General features: G+C 42.2%; 2 protein-coding genes across 4 annotated transcripts in view; one reads left to right on the top strand and one right to left on the bottom strand.

Annotated features, from left to right (window-relative positions):
• LOC115472368 (tetratricopeptide repeat protein 30A) overlaps positions 1-3474 on the bottom strand; it is a 146958-nt gene extending 143484 nt beyond the window's left edge. For all 3 annotated transcript variants that reach the window (XR_003942515.1, XM_030206623.1, XM_030206615.1), the window contains exons 1-2: positions 3331-3474; positions 1494-1559 (exon numbers count right to left, since the gene is read on the bottom strand). Coding sequence is in view for 2 of the 3 variants with exons in the window: in XM_030206623.1 (XP_030062483.1) it covers positions 1494-1559; positions 3331-3384 (120 nt within the window). In the remaining variant the exon portion in view is untranslated. The remainder of the gene's footprint in view (positions 1-1493; positions 1560-3330) is intronic.
• A 94-nt stretch (positions 3475-3568) lies between these two features.
• Positions 3569-14304, top strand: LOC115475354 (nephrocystin-3-like). Its single transcript, XM_030211039.1, has 3 exons — positions 3569-3637; positions 10458-10850; positions 14212-14304. Exons 2-3 carry the CDS (start codon positions 10527-10529, stop codon positions 14302-14304), a joined length of 417 nt encoding a protein of 138 aa, XP_030066899.1. The 5' UTR covers positions 3569-3637; positions 10458-10526.
• Positions 14305-21943: the final 7639 nt, after the last annotated feature.

Genomic DNA, 21943 nt, shown 5'->3' on the forward strand with positions numbered 1-21943 from the left:
GGAGCAATTGCTGGTACTGGGCTCAACCTCAGAGAAACCAAAGCTTGAGAAGCTGTTGATTTCAGGTAGCAGTCCTGGAATGCCTCCATACATTGCTGGAGCTGGTCCATGCGTGCCTCCATGTGTTGCTGGAGCTGGTCCACACGTAAGGTTAAACTTTGGATGGCTTCCTGATGATGTAGAATCTGAAGAGAGAGATCCTGAAGCCTCTGCAGAGTGGATGGTTCTGCCGAGCTCATGGTCTTTGCAATCTGTCATGGTTTCAAGGCTAGTAAGCCCTTGGGCAGCTGCCGGCGAATGACAGCAGCAGGCAAACCACCTAAACAAGGATGGAAGTTGAAAACAGACAGACACACAGGCAGGACTGGAACTGAAGCTGAAGACAGGCAGGACTGGAACAAGCAGGGCTGGAACTGAAGTTGAAGACAGGCAGGACTGGAACAAGCAGGGCTGAAACTGAAGACAGGCAGGACTGGAAGAAGCAAGGCTGTAACTGAAGCTGAAGACAGGCAAGACTGGAACAAGCAGGGCTTAGCTGTAGCAGGAACAGGAGTCAGGAACAGACCTGGCAGTAGCAGGAACAGGAGTCAGGAACGGCTTGGCAGGAAGCAAGAACAGGTTTGAACTGTAGCAAGGGATAGAGCATAGGCTATAGTAGAAGTCAGGAATGGAACTTGGCTTTAGCAGAACAAAGTCTGGCAAAAGCAGAAAGCAAGATTACAGACCAGAGACAAAGTAGGAGCAGGCTGGAAGTGCAACAAACACACACAGATGAGAACTCATCTGAAGACCTCTGTTGCAAAGGCAAAGCAGGAAGGTTCCAAGGCACTTTATAAAAGGACTTTACTGATGATGTCACAACTAAAAGTGAGGTTTGGCTGCAGGAACACCAGAGTGAGGCTTGAATGCTGGAACATGAGAGTAGGATTGGAATGATCTCTGGAACACGACTGTAAAACAGGGAAAAAGCGATCAACAGCAGCCGTAAAGCCTGGTCACTGGAAGGAGAGGTGAATATAAACACGGGGCACGGCCACAACTGTGACACTCACGAAGGATTTAAATTGTTCACCTTCTACAACTTGTTGCAAAATCCAAATTCCTGCCAGGATTTCCATGAGACTGAATAATTATTTATACAATTACCAGCATTATACCACACATAAGATTTAAGGTTCACTGGCTTATTCCAATTCAAAATCTTTTGCAATATTCCAAAAGCAACAAGAGTAGAATAAACTACAGGATGTTTAGCGTATCTATTAAGGCACGTAAACCCTGGAGCAATCAGTAAAGGAACAGACTTAAGAAACTCCTCCTCTAGCTGATGCCACACAGGTACATCCTCTATATAATCAGAAAAAAAAGAAAAATCCAGGGCTGTTTGCGATAAAACCATGGTTTGCCAAATTCTGAATGTACAACAAAATCCCAAACTTCCTATCAAATAGCAGTAAAGACTGGTAACTGTATGTAAAGGGAATCTGTTTTACCCTGGATTGCTTCTGAAGTTCATTGCTGAGAATCTGGACGGCTTCTCCATATCTTCCATCTTTTATCTAGAAAACATGAAATTAAGAAGTACAGTATCGGCATAATTTCACATTTTTGCATTTTAACTTCTAGGAAAGACTGAGCACTATACAGAAAATGAATGATCTTACGCTGGTTTTCCTTATTAATTAAATAAGGGAATAAATAAAGATCCATGATTAAGAGTAACTGGTGTTAAGCACAGACCATGGCACACTAGTGTTTTTAGCGTGCGCTAATGCTAGAGACACCCATATATTCCTATGGGTGTCTCTAGTGTTAGAGCGCTAAAAATATTAGCTCAGCTACAGCACAGCTTAGTAAACAGGGCCCAAGGAATTTGTTTTTTATAGATACTGGGGGCAGAATGACACACAAAAGATCAAAGTCAGAGTTTTAAATTGGTTACATAAACCAATAAGAGGCCAACTGGTGAAGCAAATGAGAGTAGTCTAGGCTGACCTACCTCTGTTTTAGCAGCCACATTCTGGACCACTTGGAGCCAGCACAGTAGCCTCAAAGGAAGGCCACAATACCCCTGCCATGACAGTAGTCCAAATGGGACAGGATGAAAGAATGAATAAACAGCTAAACGATTAATGCCCTTAACCATTCACAATTTCAAAAGAAGTATGCACAATGTGAATAATGTGTCTTTCCAAATTAAACAGGGGTCACAAATAACTCAGATCCTTCATATGATCTGCCACAGCAATAGTACCCAAGTCTAAAAGTAATGGGAGAGGGTGCCATCTTCCATTCTCTATGACCAGGACCATAGTCCCCAATCTACTGGGGGATCAAAAATAAGTTATTACTTAGCAACCAGTTGGAAACTCCTGCAAACTCTGATTAAGATAGGAAAATTTCAACACTTCATCAGATCCCCAATAGGTAAGATGAGCTTAATATTGTGGGCTATTATGGCGCTAAAAAAACAGCTATTTATAAGCGCCGCTTAAAGTTAGGCATAGTTTACAGAATAGTGCTTGTATTCAGCGTCTAACTTTAGAAGCGGCCATTTGCACTAACTGAAACATGGTGTAAATGTACGCACCTACATTAGGTGTGTATCCCTGTTATTCTATAACGCACATTAAGAATGCCCCCGTTCCGCCCATGACTCTCCCATTTCTGCACCTCCTTTTTCAAACTGCCTATAAATATTAGGTGTGGATCCCATGCCTAAATTTACACGCGTAAACTTCAATTAAATCTAATTAGTGCCAATTATTAGCTTGTTCTTTAATTAAATTGTGTGTGCAAATTGGCAATACACTTTTTGGAAACTTTTACAGACAACTTTTCCCATAATACAATTGTTTTCCTTGCTTGTAGGCATCCCCATTTCTCCTGTCTACAGTCTCACTGCTCTTAGAATTTCTGCAAGGTACTTTCACATATATTTTTTAATGATGCAATTAAAATCATACAGGTAAATTTTTCACTCGCAGTGAGGATGAACCGATTCAACTAAATAAATAGTTGTGGGTGTGTGCTCTACTTAAAAAGATGACTTTACCAAGCAACAAGAAGAATCTCATGACGTTGGCTTACTAAAATTCGCACTTTCTACAGTCCTCTGTGCTTTCGGTTTCCGGATATCTCCCACCCTTAAAACAACTGCTTCACCTCCCGTCAGCCCCAGATGGGGAGCAATACAGCGGTCTCTGCAGTCCCTAAGCAGTGGATGTGCTGTGTGGAGCGGAGATCCCACCCCCTCCTAACACCCTATACACAGGACACATGCATAGCCTTCCTCACTAGTCTTTCGGTGCACGAGCTCTCCTCACTCACCAGCCTGTAGACTACCGCCGTGTACTCTCCGTCTTTGATCTGCACCCCGGCCATCCCCAAGGCTACTTGGAGTAGCGCCTACTCAAAATCAGGGTCGGCTCGGACAACCACCTCTCACCTTCCATCAACATCCGTTCGCTTCCTTCGCTCGCCTAGTAACAGAGCGGAAGTTGTCAGCGCGTGCCGCGTACCCCTTAGCAGTAGCACGCGGTGATGTCATAAAAGTTGGGAGTGGGGGTGGGGTTAGAAAACAGCTCTTCTACATGGTTGTTTCTTCTGCTGTAGGTGCCTGGGAAGAGTCTATCTGGTTTGTATGGTTCCAGCATCTCTGTTCCAGTCTCACTTTTGAGGGATTTTTAAAATGCGTTTCTGACATGTAATATATCAAAACTTGCAATATATATGTTACCAGATTGTCATTGGTATAGGGGTTGTGGAGTTTCAGGGTTCTTAAAACGAGTAGTCGATCAGGGGTCTCCCCCCTCTCTCCACTTAGGGACTTGATAACATGTGGGTTCCATAATGTACTTTTGCCACTGTAAGAAGCAGAAGCCAACATTTGCAATGCAAGCAGACTTGCTACGTTTCCCCGGTACCTAAAAGAACTCTATCCAGAGCTTGCCTTTCTCTCGTCAGGCTGAGGAGGTGGCCTGATTCGAGAAGCGTAATCCCATGGAGGGAGGAGAGACACTATGTCCCCTGATACCCTCTCCGCCAGTGCCTCCAGTCATGGGAGCCAAGTTTTCCAAATGATTAGGGGTGCTAAACGCCAGACAGTTCCTCATTGGACACTTTGAAGGAGTTTGAGCCCCCCTAATATTGATGAAACACCCACCACCACAGAGCTGGCATCTATGTCTCGAATCCGTTATATTTCCACTTTGATTGCATTGCATTGATTTGTGCATTGGCTGAATACGCGGGTGTGCTTCGGGGCTGGCGGACACTTTAAAGCGACATCACTAGCCTCGGGCTGCTGGGTAGCATCTTGGTAGCTAAGTAACAGGGAGTCAGATGAGTCGGCAGCCAAGTTTTGTGTGGACCCGTTATCAAATCAATTCTTGTTTACCGCTAATATCCTCTTTCCAGGGTTCAGTGCGGTTTACATCTAGGTAGGACAAAAGCTAATAAGTTAATAATGTGAGGTATGAGAACAATTAGAGACTATTGGTGTAATGCATGAGACCCATGGCAGCTACTCGCAATGGTTCTGGCAGCTATCTTGAATTAGCATAAATTACATGTTGTCTGGGGGAAAAAACTGGATCCCTTAAATAGTTTAAAAATACTTTCAAATTGTTTAAACATTTAGAGGCCCTTTTACTAAGCCACGGTAGGCACTAGTGCATGCCTATTGCACTCCAAAAAGTGCTGGTGGTAGTGTGCCAATCACGCATGGCTATGAGTAGAGAGTAGGCATGCCTTGCGCTAATCAGGTAGCGCAGGAGCATTGATTGGCTTGTGCTGCTCGATTAGTACAAGATTAGTGTGGGAGCCCTTACTGCGTAGTAAATAGGTGGCAATAAGGACTCCTTCGCTAATAGCCATGTGTTAATTGGGAAATTAGAACATGGCCATTACAGAACAAAATACAAATGTGGCCATTTTACCACCTCATTAAAAGTGGCTGTAGCATGTGGTAAACCCATGCGCTACAAACAGCACCGGCCACTTTTTAGCGTGGCTTAGTAAAAAGGCCTCTTAGTGTGACCTTTGAAAATACATCAGTTCATACTTTATTAGGAAATTCCCTTAGCAAAAAGCTTGCACTGTAGGCCTTACTTTGTCACAAAAATGTAATCCAACGTTATCTTCTTTGCTAAATGCTATTCTGTGAAAACAGATCTTAATGGTCACTTCCTGAATGACATAATTTTGAAAATAGGGATCTACCAGTTTCTAAAGCATCTTGCATTAACACCTGTCAATAGTATTAATATTTTTTTAATATAGTGCATTTGTTTTTGCATTATTTGGAAAAATATTGGGGTCCCAATTTTTGTATCCGGACAGCATGTATAAAGACTACTGCAAATTTACTAAACTATGGGGCCCTTTTTACTAAGCTGTGGGGGGAAAAAGTGGCCTTAGCGTGCCAATACACAGGTTTTTCCTATACGCTAAAGCCATTTTTACCACATCTGAAAAATGGCTGATCTTCCATTTATTCAACTAGTGGCCATGCGCTAACGTTGCCATTAGTGTGTGGCCATTGAAAAAATTAGCCAGTGAATACTTAGCACCACCTATTTTGTAGGCGGTAAGGGCTCGCATGCTAATCCTATGCTAATTAGTGCAGAAATGCTCACTGCCCCCAACTCACCCCCTCCATGGAAAGAATTTTAAAATCCTTTTGCACATTTTGTGCGTGCAAATGTCAAAGCTTATTTCAGGATGCCTGAGCATGTCCTTATGGTAAACCCTTTTAAGCTATGTTAGATATGCATTATTACCTCATGCAACTTAGTAAAAGGTCCCCTATGCAGTTTAGGAGAGAGACTATACCCCCTTAAATTGACTTGTTTGGTACTGAAATGTTTTTAGATCTTCACCATTTTAACAAGTCCTGTATAGGTCAATAGGAACAGAAGATTAACTACTCAGACATTATTTAAAAGGTGACTGTTAATAAATTCAGCCAAAATGAAGTAAAACCAGTGTAAACAAATTACTTGTTTTATGATGGTAAACTTTCAGAGACTTAAGAATGACGAATGATTGAATTTTGTGAGTAAAATTGTAGCTTTCAAACAAGTTATATGTTGGAACTTTTATTTTATGTTTTCTGGACATTTTTTGAGTAAAATTGTAGCTTTCAAACAAGTTATATGTTGGAACTTTATTTTTTCTGGAAATTTTATTACTGTGTAATACAACAAAAATGGGAGAAAATCAATGGAAAACATAACTTGATTTTTTGGGTAAATATTAGTTTATTTTGGTGGTTAGTAGCTAAGACAGTAAAAATATTAAGGGCCCTGTTTACTAAGGTGTGCTAGCATTTTTAGCACATGCTAAAAATTAGTGCATACAAAGCGTTAGACACCCACATATCCCTGTGGGTGTCTTTAGCATTTAGTGCGTGATAATCAGCGCATGCTAAAAATGCTAGCACGGCTTAGTAAACAAGGCCCTAAGTACTTTAGGGATAGTTTTAATAAGGACTCCTTATACAAAGCATCCAATTAGCAGCACGCTGAATACAAAGAAGCCTATGGGAATTGAATGGGTCTCTTCGCATTCAGCGTGATCGGTAGCACTGCTTTGTAAAAGGAGCCCTAAGTTTCCTGTGCGCTAAGCCCACATTGAATGCAACATTTTTTTAGGAGCTTTTTCTGTTGTGTTAATTACAGGTTGTGTTCTGATGTTTTCCATTAGTGTGCAGTATCTGAAAAAAATTTAATACAGGAGCACTTAATACCTCCTATTTAAGAGATGATCTTATGTTATTAACTCTGCATTATCCAGTTAGCACTAATCATAACATGCTAGCTGGATAACACATAAATGTCCACGCTCCTTGTAAGACACACCCCATCTAATCTAAAAATATTTATAAAAGATCAGTATTGTGCAGATTAGTGTGTGTAAACAGGCAAAATACCTCTAAATGCTTTACCACATTCTGTGGTAGCCTGTTAAAGGATTAACACCATTTAATATAACAACCCCTTAGTATCTTTGAGTAGGAGTTCCAAACTTTTTATGAAATGGCTTATATAGTGCATACTAGACTACTCTTTTATCAAGTTCCACAAAAAAATTTTTTTTACAGAAAATGAGCTCACAACACAATTTGCTTATATATTCTAATATCTCAGTCACAGATAGTTTTTATTTATTAAGAAGATTTTTAACTGCCTTTATGAATCAGTTCATCCAGAGAAATGTACAACAGATATAGTTCGACATAAGAATGTACATTGTAATCAGCCGCAGTCCTCAGAGCACACCTAGCCAGTCAGGTTTTCAGGATAACCGCAATGAATATACATGACAGAGACTTGCAGTCACCGCCTTCTCTCATGCATATTCATTGTGGATGTTCTGAAAACTGAACTGGCTGGCAGTGCTCTGAGGACTGGCTTGAGAAGCATTGCTATAGTAAAATGACTGCCAGCATAATACACAATTAGGAAAACTTGGAGGTGGGCAAATTAAATCCTAATAATAGCAATAAAATAAATACGTCTGTGTATTCATATATAATCCAAAGAACAAGGTCACAGCGAAGGAGACAAAATGGATGATGCCAAAAAACTTCTACTGGACTCAAAAATGTTCACAGCAAAAGTTTATTCTTAAAATCTGGACTCGACACGAGTCGTGTTTCGGCCGCTCAGGCCTACCTCAGGAGTCCCTGTGTGTTATTGCTAAAATGATTTCTGGAAGACGAAGAGATCTTCTGAAATTATGCAGCTAGCAAGCTAGAACAAGCTGTGAGTAAGCAAACCTCTTATCTCAAGAATACGCTGTAACAACGAGATGAGCATCATTTCAAAGACAAAGGCACAGAGAAACAGCTGCTGACAGGACCAGAATGGTGTTTTCCCTTGGCCCGCAGAGCCGCTGTGGGACTGCGCTGGGTGGTGCTGCCTTGCCCTAAGCCACGTTTCTGTGATTACCTGAATTTTGTTTTTCTCTCACTCTTGTTCGCGGCAGTTCATACTGAGCGCGTCGGTGGCATGATGGCTGAAGTTGTAAAGCAATGTTCCCGCTGCGGGAAAAGGAGATCCACAGCAGGCATTTGATTAGTGGGCTGCTCTGAGCCCATTGCGGAGTATGGTGCTGCAACTTTGGATTCCTCAGTTTCCCATGCTGAGCCTTCTGGCATGCGTGCCATTTTGACTTTGGATGCTGTTGTGCTTCCTGCCGGTGTTCCTTTGCCTTTGGCGGTGTCGGATCCTTTGTGCGGTCCTGAAAATTTGGCCTCCTCACCTGGGGTTCCTTTTTCTTCCCTCGCTCCTGCCCTTGGCTCTTCTTGTGAAACTGGTGGGGAGAGGGAGGGATTTTCTCCTGAATTTGTCTCATCAGGCCTACTTATTAAAGAGGACCCTCCCTCAGTCGCAGCTCCTGACTGATTCCTCCAACATGGAGTCTCCTTACAGGATTTGGGACCTCCTTCCAAGAAGCCTTTTGAGCTCACTGCCCAGAAGAGAAGGTGGGTGGACGTGGAGTCTGAGGCGGAGTCAATGGCCCCATTTACCCACTTGCCTTCTATTTCCACTCCATCTGGGGATTCTCTCCACCGTTTGTTCCAGGAGGTACCAGATGACCCCACTGCTGGTCATGTTTTTTTTTTTTTTTTTTTTAAAGATGTTGCCTTCCCTGATCTCCAATGCCTTGGTGACCTTGAACGTCACTGACCCTGAGGCGGCTACATCTGCTGCGATCAATCCTAAAATGGCCAGCACCAGGAAGCCTGTGAAAGCATTCCCTGTGCTTGAAGCCATTCAGGAACTTATTGCAGCTCAGTGGTCAGACCCTGATGGGGGTCTGGGGTGCAAAGACTATGGCCTATCTTTACCCTGTTGTCACTGACCAGACCGAAAGGTTTGGTCTTCCTACCATGGATGCGCTGGTGATGGCGGTTACCAAGAAGACTACTCTCCCTGTGGAGGGTGGTGTAGCTCTCAAGGATATGCAGGTCAGGTGTCTAGAGGCTTCCTTGAAAAAAGCTTTTGAGGTCTCGGCATTTGCCCTCCAGGTTTCTATTTGTAGTTCGTACATGGCCAGGGCCAGCAGGCTTTGGAGCAGGATGTGGATGCAGCTTCTACCTTGGGCTCTGTAGGATCTCATTTGGAATTGGGGTGGGTCTATTTGGCTGATTCCCTTTATGATCTGGTCCAAACTTTGGCTAAGCAGATGGCTTTGATGGGGTCCTCTCGACAATAGTTGTAGCTTTGCCATTGGGCGGCATATTTGGCCTCAGCCGGGCCTCACTTGGCTACCCTTTCGGGGCCCGCTCCTATTTGGTGAAGACTTGAAGAAGATTGTGAAGGATGTGGGGGACTACAAGGGACAACATCTTCCGGAGGATAGATCCAGGTCTGCCCCTCGGGCCAGGACCTCCCGGCCTCGTCTTCAGGAGGCTCGCTGGTACCGCCCGAGTTGCCCTGCTACACCTTTTCAGCACCCTAGATTTCTATAACGGGTCTTTTTTTTTGGGGGGGGGGGGGGGGTTGGAAGCCGGCTGCTGCCGCAGCTCATCCAGAAGCCTCTGGACATTCTTCCCAATGATGGGGCGCCAGTTTAGAATGAGGTAGGGTTTGATGGTGATCAGACACGTATGCTGTCTGCAAGGGTTGGTCAGGTCTCTTACCTGTTCATTTACTGTAGTTTTAGTAAGAATTTTCATGGATGTTTGTCTGTAAAATGCTTTGGACGTATACTTCTTGGTACTTGTATTAAAGTCAATAAACTGAGAGCGATGCTAGAGTAGGTGAAAATTGGAGTTGTATAATAATAAAACAGATTTTTAACATTCAGATTTTAAGATGATCTTGAATTGTAACTTCTGATTAGTTAGTCTTGATGAGCAGGCCATTGTGAGTTAGAAATTAATTGTGATGATATAAATTAATTATGTAACTTATACTTTTTTTCTGCTTGTAAGTGATGTTAGTAGTAATGAATTTAATATTGATACACCCAACCATATACAGACGTGGAATAAAGAAGACTTTAAACTACTTTGATTTTGCAGTCAGCATAGTATCAACTGAAGAAAAGACTGCCTGCCTAGCTAGCTAGCTAGTATGATTGAGGGTTAGGCTGATCCCTGAGAGATCTCACCTGAGGGAGAGGTACCCCATTTCTGCCTTTTGGTCCATCTAGTTTTTGCTAGCAACAGCAGCAGCGTGGTACTCTTGAAACCAGTGTCACTGCTTGCTCCCAAATAGATATATCTCTAGAAGCAGAGAGCGCTATCAGTATTTTCATGTAAACAATTTCATGACCTGAGATGGTCTAAAAATTATTGTCGAGTCAAGCTTGCAATGAGATGCGTTGATTTTGCAGTGGGATAAATTTTTTATTTAATAATACAATTTGCAGTCTACAGCATACATACATAACACAAAAACTCCTATGTTAGGAAAAATGACTTGTTTCATTTTGCCTTACAGTGATGAGACTGATGCAGAGCTGAGTGACTGGAGGAGGATGTCAGTAATTGGGACCAGTCAGGCAGTATTATGGGCACAGCATCTTCCCTGGTGAATCCTGGGGAAGTTATTGAAGACACATATGGAGGAGGAGGTGGGGAAGCCTGTGAGATTCCTGTGGAGGTGAAGCCCAAGGCACGGCTTCTTCGCAGCTCCTTTCGACGGGCACCTCGTGGCATTGGAGCTAGCTTTAAGTCCACAGCTTCTGTGGACCTGGAATATGCCGCAGAATATGAGCGTCTGAAGAAGGATTATGAGATCTTCCGGGTCAGCAAAAATAATGAAATTGCCTCCATGCAGAAGAAAGAAGCCAAGCTCGACAAAGAAAACAAAAGGCTGAGGGCAGAGCTGCAGGTGAGAACTGGGATAGTGGCTGGCTGTTTCTTTATTTAAGCATTATCTTCCTGTGGGAAGAAGTTCATTTTTGTTTACAGAGCAGGCATTGTAAAACCGTTCACCAAAAACAGTAATTCATCATTTTGTTCATTAATTGTGGTTGTAGAGTGTCTAGTGTGTAGTGCTGATCACAAGAAAGGATATAAAACATGTAGAGAGGTAGCAGTTCGGCAAGGTCCTAGCCCTAGAAGACTGACAGGTTAGGCAAAAGATGACAGCAAACGATGTAACTGAAGGGGCAGCAGGAATGAAAAACGGGGCAGCTTGTGATGGTTAGCACAGTGAGAGAATATTAAGCTAAAACTCCAATAGAATGTATAGTGTATTTTAGATAAGGCAAAGAGTTTAGTAAGTGGCAGGGTAACTATAAAGTAAAATACAGAACATCCTGTGGACAGCCCAGTATGGCTACTCTTATGTAAGTCAAACTTGGCTAGTGAAAAAATTAAGATCCATCCTGTGTTGTGGTGTGGAGGATTCTTAGACAAGACACAATGACCCAGCTTAACATAAAGTGGGGTTTGGACTTCCTCCATTCTTTTGCAGTTCTTTAAGTGGACCTTGCTGATCACAGACTGAATATTAATAGTTCATAGGTGAAGTTTTCCAATCCTAATTAATGCCTGGTAATTTATTTTTGTTTTAAGCTTTATACAATTTTTTGCAACTTTTCTGTTTATTTTGTGTCAAACATGTGTGACTGTAAAATGTTTACATTCTTAGCACATAAGGGTCTTTTTGTATATGTTCATGCAGTTTTGGGGAGTTGCTTCCCTTCATAGTAAGGCTGTATAATACCCTTCACTAGCTACAAACACTGTGACTACAGATTGTGCAAGACTACTTCTGGGCTCCTTAGTCCTGCTTTGTGTTGGTCATGCCTTCCTTCTCATCGTGCTACCTATTTCCTTCTCTAGCTATTAGATTTTTTTGAAAGTGTTAATAGACATGAAGATAAATGTGAGCCAGTTGATAATATTGTTTCTGAATTTTCAGGAGGCATTTGACAAATGCATCTTAGTAAAATACCCCCAATGTCCTTTTTATGAGAGACTTCTCAGGAAATTAAAAAGTCATGGGATAGGAGGCAATGGCCTACTGGGAACTGGCTGAAAGATAGGAAGTAGAGAGTATGAGTAAATGGTCCTTTTTGTTTCTTAATGTATCTATTTTGGGACTTTTTTTTTTTTTAAACAGATTTAGAAATGATCTGTAAAAGGGAACAATGTGTGAAGTCATCAAATCTGCAGAAGACACTAAAGGGAGTCTTTACTAACGGTGTGTGATATTCACCATAGGGCCCATTTTGCTACTACTACTACTATTTAGCATTTATATAGCGCTACAAAGCGTACGCAGCGCTGCACAAACATAGAAGAAAGACAGTCCCTGCTCAAAGAGCTTACAATCTAATAGACAAAATAAAGCAAGCAAAGCAATTAATTTGTAGAGGAAAGAGGAGAGGGGCCCTGCTGTAGATAACATGTGTTAACTGTCAAGACTCCTGTGTTATTCAAAGTTGCTAAACTGGGGGGAGATTTTTGAGGAGCTGCAGGAGGACTTTATGAGCCTGGAAAACTGAGCATATGAATGGCAGATGAAATTTAATGTGGACAAGTATGAAGTGATGCATATACAGAAAGTAATTGTACCTATAGATATGATGCTGAGTTCCTATTTTGAGTCACCATCTAGGAAAAGGACCATGGAGCCATCGTGAGCAGTATATTGAAGTCCTCAGCTCATTGTGTGGTGGTGGTCAATAAAGCAAGAACAATGTGGAGAATAAAACTAAGAATATCATAATACTCTGTATTGATCCATCATACAGTTATAATTGCCCCATCTCAATGATACAGAGGAACTAGAAGGGGTATAGCAAAGGACTCCCATAGTAAAGAAGAACTTGACAGTTTCAAAAGCACCATACAACATATCCACTGTACTCGCTCATCTCTACAATCCCTTCCTCAGAGATATTCTGTGCTTGCCCTATGCTCTCATGAATTCAGATATTTTCCAAAATGAAAAAGGAGATGGAATGACTCTCATGTGAAGAAAGGTTGAACAAATTCAGCCTGGAAAAGAGATGACTGAGAAGGGATATGATTGAAGGGACTTTTAGCCTGCAACTGTCAACAGTTTTTTAATCCTCTGACAGTTGTGGGAAGAATGAAGCCTGGATATTCAATGCCGGGGTATGTCCAAGTACCGGCATTGTATATCCAGGGTGAGCCAATGGCCCAGAATTTATATGAGTGCTGGCTGATATTCAGTACTGGCAACCGCATTACTAAGTGGGCAAAGATAGGACTACCTTTTGTGCATTCCTGTCTGCCCACTTAGCTATGCAGACTCTGCCACTGAATTTGACTATTGGCCATATAACTGTTGGCTCCTCTCCGACTTCACCCTGGCACTAATCAGGCAGCGTCTGAATTGATATTTAGCAGCACTGCCTGGTTAGGAGCTGCTGAATATCAGAATCCAGGATGCTGAGCGTAATTTGACTGGGCAGGAGCCTCTCTTTGAATATCAGGCCTCAAGTCTATAAAATCATGGGTAGGGTAGAACAGGTGAATAAGGAATGGTTGTTTACCCTTTTTAATTGTAAGACTGGGGATCTCTCCATGAAGCTAATAGTAACACATTTAAAACAAATCAGAATAAGTATTTTTTCACTGAACAGATAATCGCGCTGTGGTATTTGGGTACTTAAGAATATGGTCCAGACACCTAGGATAGTTCTTTTTTTTTTTAAGTGGTTTAGACAAGTTCCTGGAGGAAAAGTCCATAATTATTAGCCAGGTAAATGTGGGAATGCTATCTCTTATCTCTGAGGGTGATCAACATGGAATGAATCTACTCTTTGAAATCCTGCCAGGTACTTGTGACTTGGATTTGTCACTGCCAAAGATAGGATGCTGAGCTTGCTGGACCTTTGACACAGAATTGCACATCCAATAGTCTTAGGATCAAACATTGTGCTACAGAATTGTCTTTTAACGTCTGCCACGTAATTTACCCATTGGCTGAGAAACAAGGGGCTTGAATTAAGAAGGTAAATTCCAGTAACAGTAGATAAATTTGTAAAAAAAAAAAAAAAATCAAAAGTAATCACAAAAATACTATCTTTATATATTTGGTGTATTGGTGTTAATTTCCAATATCTGTTTAGTTTCCACGAAAACATGCAGAACCTGCTAGGTTGAATGTATGTACAGAGGACAGATGAGATTGGAAGTCTTCTGATTTATTCCATCCCTCAGCTAGGGTTGTATATGCGTTTGACTGACTGTCAGTTTTCTGACTTTTTCAGGCTCTTCAGAAAACCTATCAGAAGATACTTCGAGAAAAAGAGAGCGTTATAGAAGCCAAATACCAAGCTATGGAAAGAAGCTGCCTCATTTGAACACGACCGAGACAAGGTCAAAAGACAGTTCAAGGTGTGCTGCTGTACTGACGTATCAGGGGGCATGGTGTATTTTCCGGGTTTATCTTAAGACAGCAGTATCAGCTTAATTTTTCCTATTTCTTGATTTGACGTTCTTTTCTCCTTCTGAGTTTTTGTTCCTAGTGTTCCTTTTTTTTTCTGTCCTGATTTATTTCTTATGTTTTTTACTCATTTTGGAAATTAGAGGCTTGTTAATACTATGTGCATACATTTTTAGCAATGTGATTCCTGCCAGGGGGGAGGAGGGGGAGAAAAGAGGGAAGATTCTGACGAAGGGCATTATAGCAGTAGGCCCAGTGTGACTTAAATTCATAGAGGCCACATTCCGCTGTATTGTGAATGTATAATTTGAAGTATAAAATCAAGGGGGGCTCATTTTCAAAGCACTTAGACATATAAAGTTTATGGTAGTTTGTATTCTAAGTGCTTTGAAAATGAGTCCCAAGCTGTCCAAAATGCTGCAATCCAAATATGTCACAAGCACAAAGCAGCGTGATGAGCTAGTATTATTTTTAAAATTTCTTTATAAATCCAAACACCTTATAGTAGTGAAACTATATCCAAAAATACTTTTCATTAATCCATTAGCACCAACATGTTTCGGCCTGCTGCCTGCTTCAGGGACAATTTAGAAAAGTAAATGGACTAATAGTCCACCTCAAAAATAAACAAAATATAGGGGTGTACCACATAATATGGAAATAGCTAAACCCAAGAAGCAGCATCCCCCAAAAGATGCTCAAGAAAAAAATTAAAATATTTTGTACCTAGGCAGCTGCCTATAGTTCCTCATAAGTTGTACTCGCAGGGATCTTCAGCCCACAATGTAGAGCTGAAAAGAAACCAAAAGTTATAAAAAGCAAAAATCAATAGGTGTTCTGGGCTACTGGGATTAATAACTCCTATGATTTTTGGTTTCTTTATGGGTCAGACTTGGATCTATTATGGAAGCTGGAATGAGTCTGGGCAGTCAATATGCAGATGAAACAACTTTTATGAATGCCTGTCAATCTGTACCACTACTGAGGAACTCTGTCTCTGAGGATTGTGAATGCCCTGTCGATCTGTGCCACATATTGAGGAAACTCTTCCTCTGGAGGATTTGTCATCCTGATTTTTTCATCAAAAATATTTCAGACTGTCTCTTCATGTGCAAAGCACTTTCAACACTGCAGTGTTACAAACATTAGAGTCCTATTTCTGTCCACTAATCCTTAAGTATTTAAGATTAATTAATAAACTTACTCATACCCTCACTGCTAGTCATGAGGAAAGTGGATTCAACATATAGAGTTCAGTCTACTTCTGGCTTCAACAAGACTTAAGATACCCCCCCCCCCCCCCCAACTTGGTAGTGTTATTTCCTCATTTAAAAAAAAAAAGCTAACAAATGAAAGCATGCCTCAGTTCTGCCAGTTCGTTACTAGCTATTCCAGCCCATCATACTTTCAGCGTGCATATTATCTTTCCAACTGCTTAAGACACAGTACTTTTGCATATTGTTTTGGGGAATTCACAAGAGAAACACAAAGCTCTCTGAGCTTTTCCCAGAATTGAAGCAGCAGCAGATTATCTTTCAAGGGAATCCGTGGGACTGTTAGACCATGAAGGAGCAAAAGGGGTACTCATAGAGGATAAGGCCATAGCAGAGAGATCGAATGAATTATTTGCTTTAGTCTTTATGGAAGAAGATGTAAGAGATCTGCCTGTATCGGAAATGGTTGTCAAAGGTGATAATTCAGAGGAACTGAAAGAAATCTCGGTGAATCTGGAAGATGTACTGAGTCAAATTAACCAGTTAAAGAGTGATAAATCACCTAGACTGGATGGTATACACCCTAGGGTACTGAAAGAACTCGTACATTAAATTACTGATCTGCTGTTAGTGATCTGTAACCTTTCACAATCATCTGTAGTACCTGAAGGATTGGAGGGTGACCAATGTAATTGCCGATTTGTTTTTTTTAAAGGGTTCCTGGGATGATCCAGGAATTACAAACTGGTAAGCCTAACTTCAATGCTGGGCAAAATAGTGGAAACTATTATAAAGAATAAATTGAGAGATCAGGTGATGCTTTGAGCTGCTATGGACGTATGCTTTTGTAGCTCCGGGCACCCGAGGCTATTCTCTCCTCAACTTACCTTTTTATTCAGCAGTTTGTGGCAATATTTTGGTCTGTAGTGGCTCTCAATGTAATATGGACAAATTTCTTGAAGCCCACTGGTTTCATGGTGGCTAACGGGCAATAAAAGAGCAACTGAAAAGGTGTGGAATGGTGATGGCAGCATTGTGGAGGCCGTAGCGGAGCCGCATCTGTGTTTTTTGCTGCTCAGATCATGCAACGTACTTCTGCGATGGTGCAGGCCCTGGAGCCAAGATTAGTGTTTATTTTGGGGCAGAGCTCTAAAGTGGAGTCCCTTTTAGAAGAAACTGTGTGCCGTACTGGTGAACTTGAGCAGCGTGTTTCAGCGGCCAGAGGACTCCCTTGCTGCAACTACTGCCCTGCTTACTTCCTTGCAGACTTCTGTGAAACAGCAGCCTCAAAAACTTGAAGACCTTGAAAAACGCTCGAGGTGCTGTAATTTGTGTTTTGTAGGACTCCCGGAGACTGTCCCTGAGCAGCGGTTGGGCAAGTCGTTGGAGGTCTGCTACAAAAGGAATTTTTGGCTCCAGAAGGCCTTGACCTTATTTGTCTCACATGTGCTCCGCCATGAAGGTGCTGTTATGCCCCATGTGGTCATCGCAGAAGTCCATAATTGTCTGCACAAAGTAACTATTTTTTTGCGAGAGTTCAAAAACAAACAGGACACTCTGGACTATGAGGACACTAAAATACAGATTTCCCAGGATTATTCACAAGCCTTGATGGAGGCAACGGAAGCGTTCCTGTTACAGTAGAACGCCAATTATCGGGACTGGCATCACTGTCCAGTCTCCATTTCCGTTCAGGTAGTTGAAAAATTAAAATTGCTCACCAGAAGGATGCAGAACCGTCTGGAGGTGGATAGAAAGAAGCAAAGCTCCACTTGTTGTACACTCCTATCTGGAAGTGTGTGGGGGGCGCTGTGGGGAGATGTCTGGCGACGGGTGCCGCAACACAGTTCGGCGGGGGGGGGGGGGGGGGGGGGGGGGGGGGGGGTGGGGGGGGAGTGGGGGGGCCAGCAGAGCACGCTTTCATGGCAATGAAGAAAGGCTCCCCCTCCCTGTGCGTCTGACGTGTCACCTCATTGTTGATGTCTGCAGCGTTCCTCTTCTTCTGGCGCCACGTTGTCCTCGGATCTTCGACAACTGCTTGGCCCTTTTTGGATCTTGTTGCCTGCCAGGCTGTCTTATGACCACGCTTCCTGCCTGGCTGACTTGTGACCATGCTGGCTGTCTTCGGTCCTCGTGACCTACTTGTATCACTCTCAGCTAACCTTTGTCTATGTTTTAGTGGCCTGCCCTTGTCGTCTTCCTCCTGCCTCCAGACACTGACTTTTCCTGACTGTGGGACTAGTCCACTGGCTGCCTAACCCTGGGGGCTCAACCTCTGGGGAACGGCGTTGGTTGTGGTGAAGCTTTTTGGAAAGAGTAAACAAGCGATTCACGTCTACCCGCTCCGCTCCACTCCACTCATTATTTTATAGACCTCTATCATTATCAGTTGTCTTTTCTCCAAGCTGAAGGGCCCTAGCTGCTTTAGCTTTTCCTCATAGGGAAGTCATCCCATTCTCTTTATCATTTTCATTGCCCTTTTCTATACCTTTTCTAATTCCACTACAGCTTTTTTGAGATGTGGTGACCAGAATTTAACACAATATTCGAGGTGCGGTCGCACTATGGTGCGATACAAAGGCATTATAGCGTCCTCATTTTTGTTTTCCATTCTTGTCCTAGTAATGCCTAACATTCTATTTGCTTTCTTAGCCGCCGCTATACACTGAGCAAAGGGTTTCAACATATCTTCAACAATGACGCCTAGATCCCTTTCCTGGTGGGTGACTCCTAATGTGGAACCTTGCATTACGTATCTATAATTCGGGTTCCTCTTTCCCACATGCATCACTTTGCACTTGCTCACATAAAATGTCTTCTTCCATTTAGACGCCCATTCTCCCAGTCTCACAAGGTCCTTTTGTAATTTTTCACAATCCTCTCGCGATTTAACACCTTTGAATTACTTTGTGTCATCAGCAAATTTAATTACCTTACTAGTTACTCCCATCTCTAGATCATTTATAAATATGTTTAAAGCAGCAGTCTCAGCACAGACCCTTGGGAACCCCACTATCTACCCTTCTTCTTTTGAGAATACTGACCATTTAACCCTACTCTCTGTTTTCTATCTTTTAACCAGTTTTTAATCCACAGTAGGACACTACCTCCTGTCCCTTGACTCTCCAATTTTCTCTGGAGTCTTTTATGAGATACTTTGGTCAATGCCTTTGAAATCACAGATACACAATATCAACCAGCTCACCTTATCCACATGTTTGTTCACCCCTTCAAAGAAATGTAATAGATTGGTGAGGCAAGATTTCCCTTCACTAAATCCATGTTTGCTTTGTCCACATTAATCCGTGCTTTTGAATAATGGCTGTAGTTTTTGTTCTTATAATAGTCCCTACCAATTTTGCCCAGCACCGACGTCAGGCTCACTGGTCTATAATTTCCCAGATCTCCTCTGGAACCTTTTTTAAAATTGGTGTTACATTGGCCACCTTCCAGTCTTCGGTACCATGCTCAATTTTTAAAGATAAATTACATATTACTAACCAATAGTTCTAAAAGTTCATTTTTAAATTCTATGAGTACTCTGGGATGAATACCATCCGGTCCAAGAGATTTGCTGCTCTTGTTTGTCAATTGCCCCATTACAATCCTCCAGGTTTATAGAGAGATTTCATTCAGTTTCTGTGACTCGTCAGCTTTGAATACCATTTCTGGCAGCAGTATCTCTCCAAAATCGTCCTCAGTGAAGACCGAAGCAAGGAATTCATTTAATCTCTCTGCTATGGCTTTGTAACATAGTAGATGACAGCAGAAAAAGACGTGCCACGGTCCATCCAGTCTGCCCAACAAGATAAACTCATATGTGCTACTTTTTGTGTATACCTTACCTTGATTTGTATCTGTCATTTTCAGGGCACAGACCGTAGAAGTCTGCCCAGCACTAGCCCCGCCTCCCAACCACTAGCCCTGCCTCCCAACCACCAGTGCTGCCACCCAATCTCTGCTAAGCTTCTGAGGATCCATTCCTTCTGAACAGGATTCCTTATGTTTATCCCACGCATGTTGAATTCAGTTACCGTTTTCATCACCACCTCCCGCGGGAGGGCATTCCAAGCATCCACCACTCTCTCCGTGAAAAAAATACTTCCTGACATTTTTCTTGATTCTGCCCCCCTTCAATCTCATTTCAAGTTCTCTCGTTCTACCACCTTCCCATCTCCGGAAAAGGTTGTGTTGCGGATTAATATCTTTCAAATATTGTCTTCCTGATGACCCCTTTTACTCCTCAGTCATCTAGCAGTCCAACCGATTTTTTTGCCGGGTTCCTGTTTTTAATATACCTAAAAAAAAAAAAAAGTTTAATTTTCTTATGTGTGTTTGCCTCTAACGCAATCTTTTTTCCAAAGTCCCCTCTTACCTTCCTTATCAGCGTTTTGCATTTGACTGGACATTCCTTATGCTGTTTCTTATTATTTTCAGTCGGTTCCTTCTTCCATTTTTCTTTTATCATAGTCTCCTTTTTGAAAGTTAAACGCTAACGTATTGGATTTCCTGTGTATACTTATCAAAGCTAATATCAAATCTGATCAAATTATGATCACTGTTATCAAGCGGCCCCATTACCATTTACATCTTGCTCAGCAGTTGACGGTGTTTAATTTGCAGTCTTTTGTCTGATTTTTTTTTTTTTTATTTAAAGACCTTCTGGTCTACCATGATCTGTATTGCAACCTCACTTTTGGGATACCCTGTCTTCCCTAGTTTGGTGATATCTTTTTAAGATATCTTGTTCTGAACCATGCATTTTTGAATGACTGTCTGCCTTCCCCCAGGTTGTAGTATAAAAGCTGCTCTATCTCCTTTTTAAATGCTGCAGCCTGATAAATGTAGATATCAGTTTGTTCTTCCGTGTTTTGGCAGACCGGTTTGACCTGCATTTTCCTTATCTGGTGAACCCCTAACCAGGTAAGGGTTTGTGAAGTGTAGACAGTCGGGGATTAATGTTCATAGATTCCTAATGGCTCTGTTGCTTTGTAAGTGGCGGGGGAGTGCCTGTGTTGGTGGTGAGGCCTGGATGTGGGAAGGCTTTCAATAAAGTGCGCTGGCCTTTTTCTGTCCAGGTTTTGTAGGCTGTAGGAGTCACGGGTTGGTTTCTGGGACACTTCAGGCGCTGTATTCCTCCACCAGGGCCTCTCTCCTTATTAATGTATCCGTACCTGCTCTTTCCCTACATACCATTGGGCACTTGCCAGGGGTTGCCCCCTCTTCTGTTATGTGTAATACGTGCAGTGTAGAGGGTTTGGGGGTGCCCATTGGGAACACTTCTACAAAACGTTTTATCATTGCTGATGATCTGGCTCTGTGGAGAGGTGACCCCATTTCCCTCTTAGGGGCATACTAGTCTTTTTAATATGATATTGGCACCCTGTTTTTATGTTTTTCAAATGCTGCCATTATATTTAACTGGGCGGGATGAACGACACTTGCGTTGTATTTACAGTCTTTTATTTATGGAATGGGAAGTGGACTTGCATGTCTATGGCTTATTTAATGACTCTAAAATTACATGGAGGGTTGAGTTTCTCTTGAACTTGTGGTATGAGGGCATATCAATGACTGATTCTGGGCCACAGAGTATTTCTCCTTATTCCACTTGGAAACTGATCTGATACCTACTATGCCTTTAGCTGTTTGCTTCATATCACTGGCAGGCCTTGTCCCGTGAGTTTAAAGACCTGGGTTTGTTTTATCGGTCCTTATAGGGTGTTTGGCGATGGTTCTGCTGAAGGCATCAATTTCCTGCTGTAGTTATGCCTTTTTTTAGTGATTCATTGTGACCTAGATTTCTCTCCGGGTGGAGATAAAAAAAAACCATTTTGCAATTGGGAAACTAAAGGTATTTAAGTTTCTGTTCCATGTGTTCAGTGAGGATGGTAAACTGAAACCCTTTTTGGAGCTGCAACGCAATTCCAGCTGCCACAGTTGATCATTTTGCTTATTTACAACTTAAGCGTTTCAAACATACTCTGCCTTTTCAACTTCTTTGTAAAGATGTACAAGACACTATTTCCTCTGCTTATACCTTGGGCTCTCAACAGCTGGTTTCTGTTATCTTTTCATCACTGTTCTTTATTAGACACTACACCAGATATTGACTTTGCATGTTGGCTTCCCTCTAGACACTGGATCTGCACACTGACCTGGATGATAGTACTCAACGGACTTATTTACTTTCTATTACTCGTTCTACTTCCAGCGCGACACGGTGGAAGATGAATTATAATTTGTGCTTTTGTCTTTGTGTCTTTCACAGGGCTTTTCGAGCAGGTCTTGCCACCTCAAGACACTTGCCCTAAGTGTTCTAAACCAGGAGTGTCACTTGAT

Source organism: Microcaecilia unicolor, chromosome 1 (assembly GCF_901765095.1).
Source record: "Microcaecilia unicolor chromosome 1, aMicUni1.1, whole genome shotgun sequence".
NCBI lineage: Eukaryota > Metazoa > Chordata > Amphibia > Gymnophiona > Siphonopidae > Microcaecilia > Microcaecilia unicolor.

Excerpts from the sequence above, each read along its gene's own strand:
- LOC115475354 (XM_030211039.1), top strand. The coding sequence starts at position 10,527 with ATGGGCACAGCATCTTCCCTGGTGAATCCTGGGGAAGTTATTGAAGAC. Across the intron at positions 10,851-14,211 it reads GGCTGAGGGCAGAGCTGCAG|GCTCTTCAGAAAACCTATCA; the intron begins GTGAGAACTGGG and ends TGACTTTTTCAG.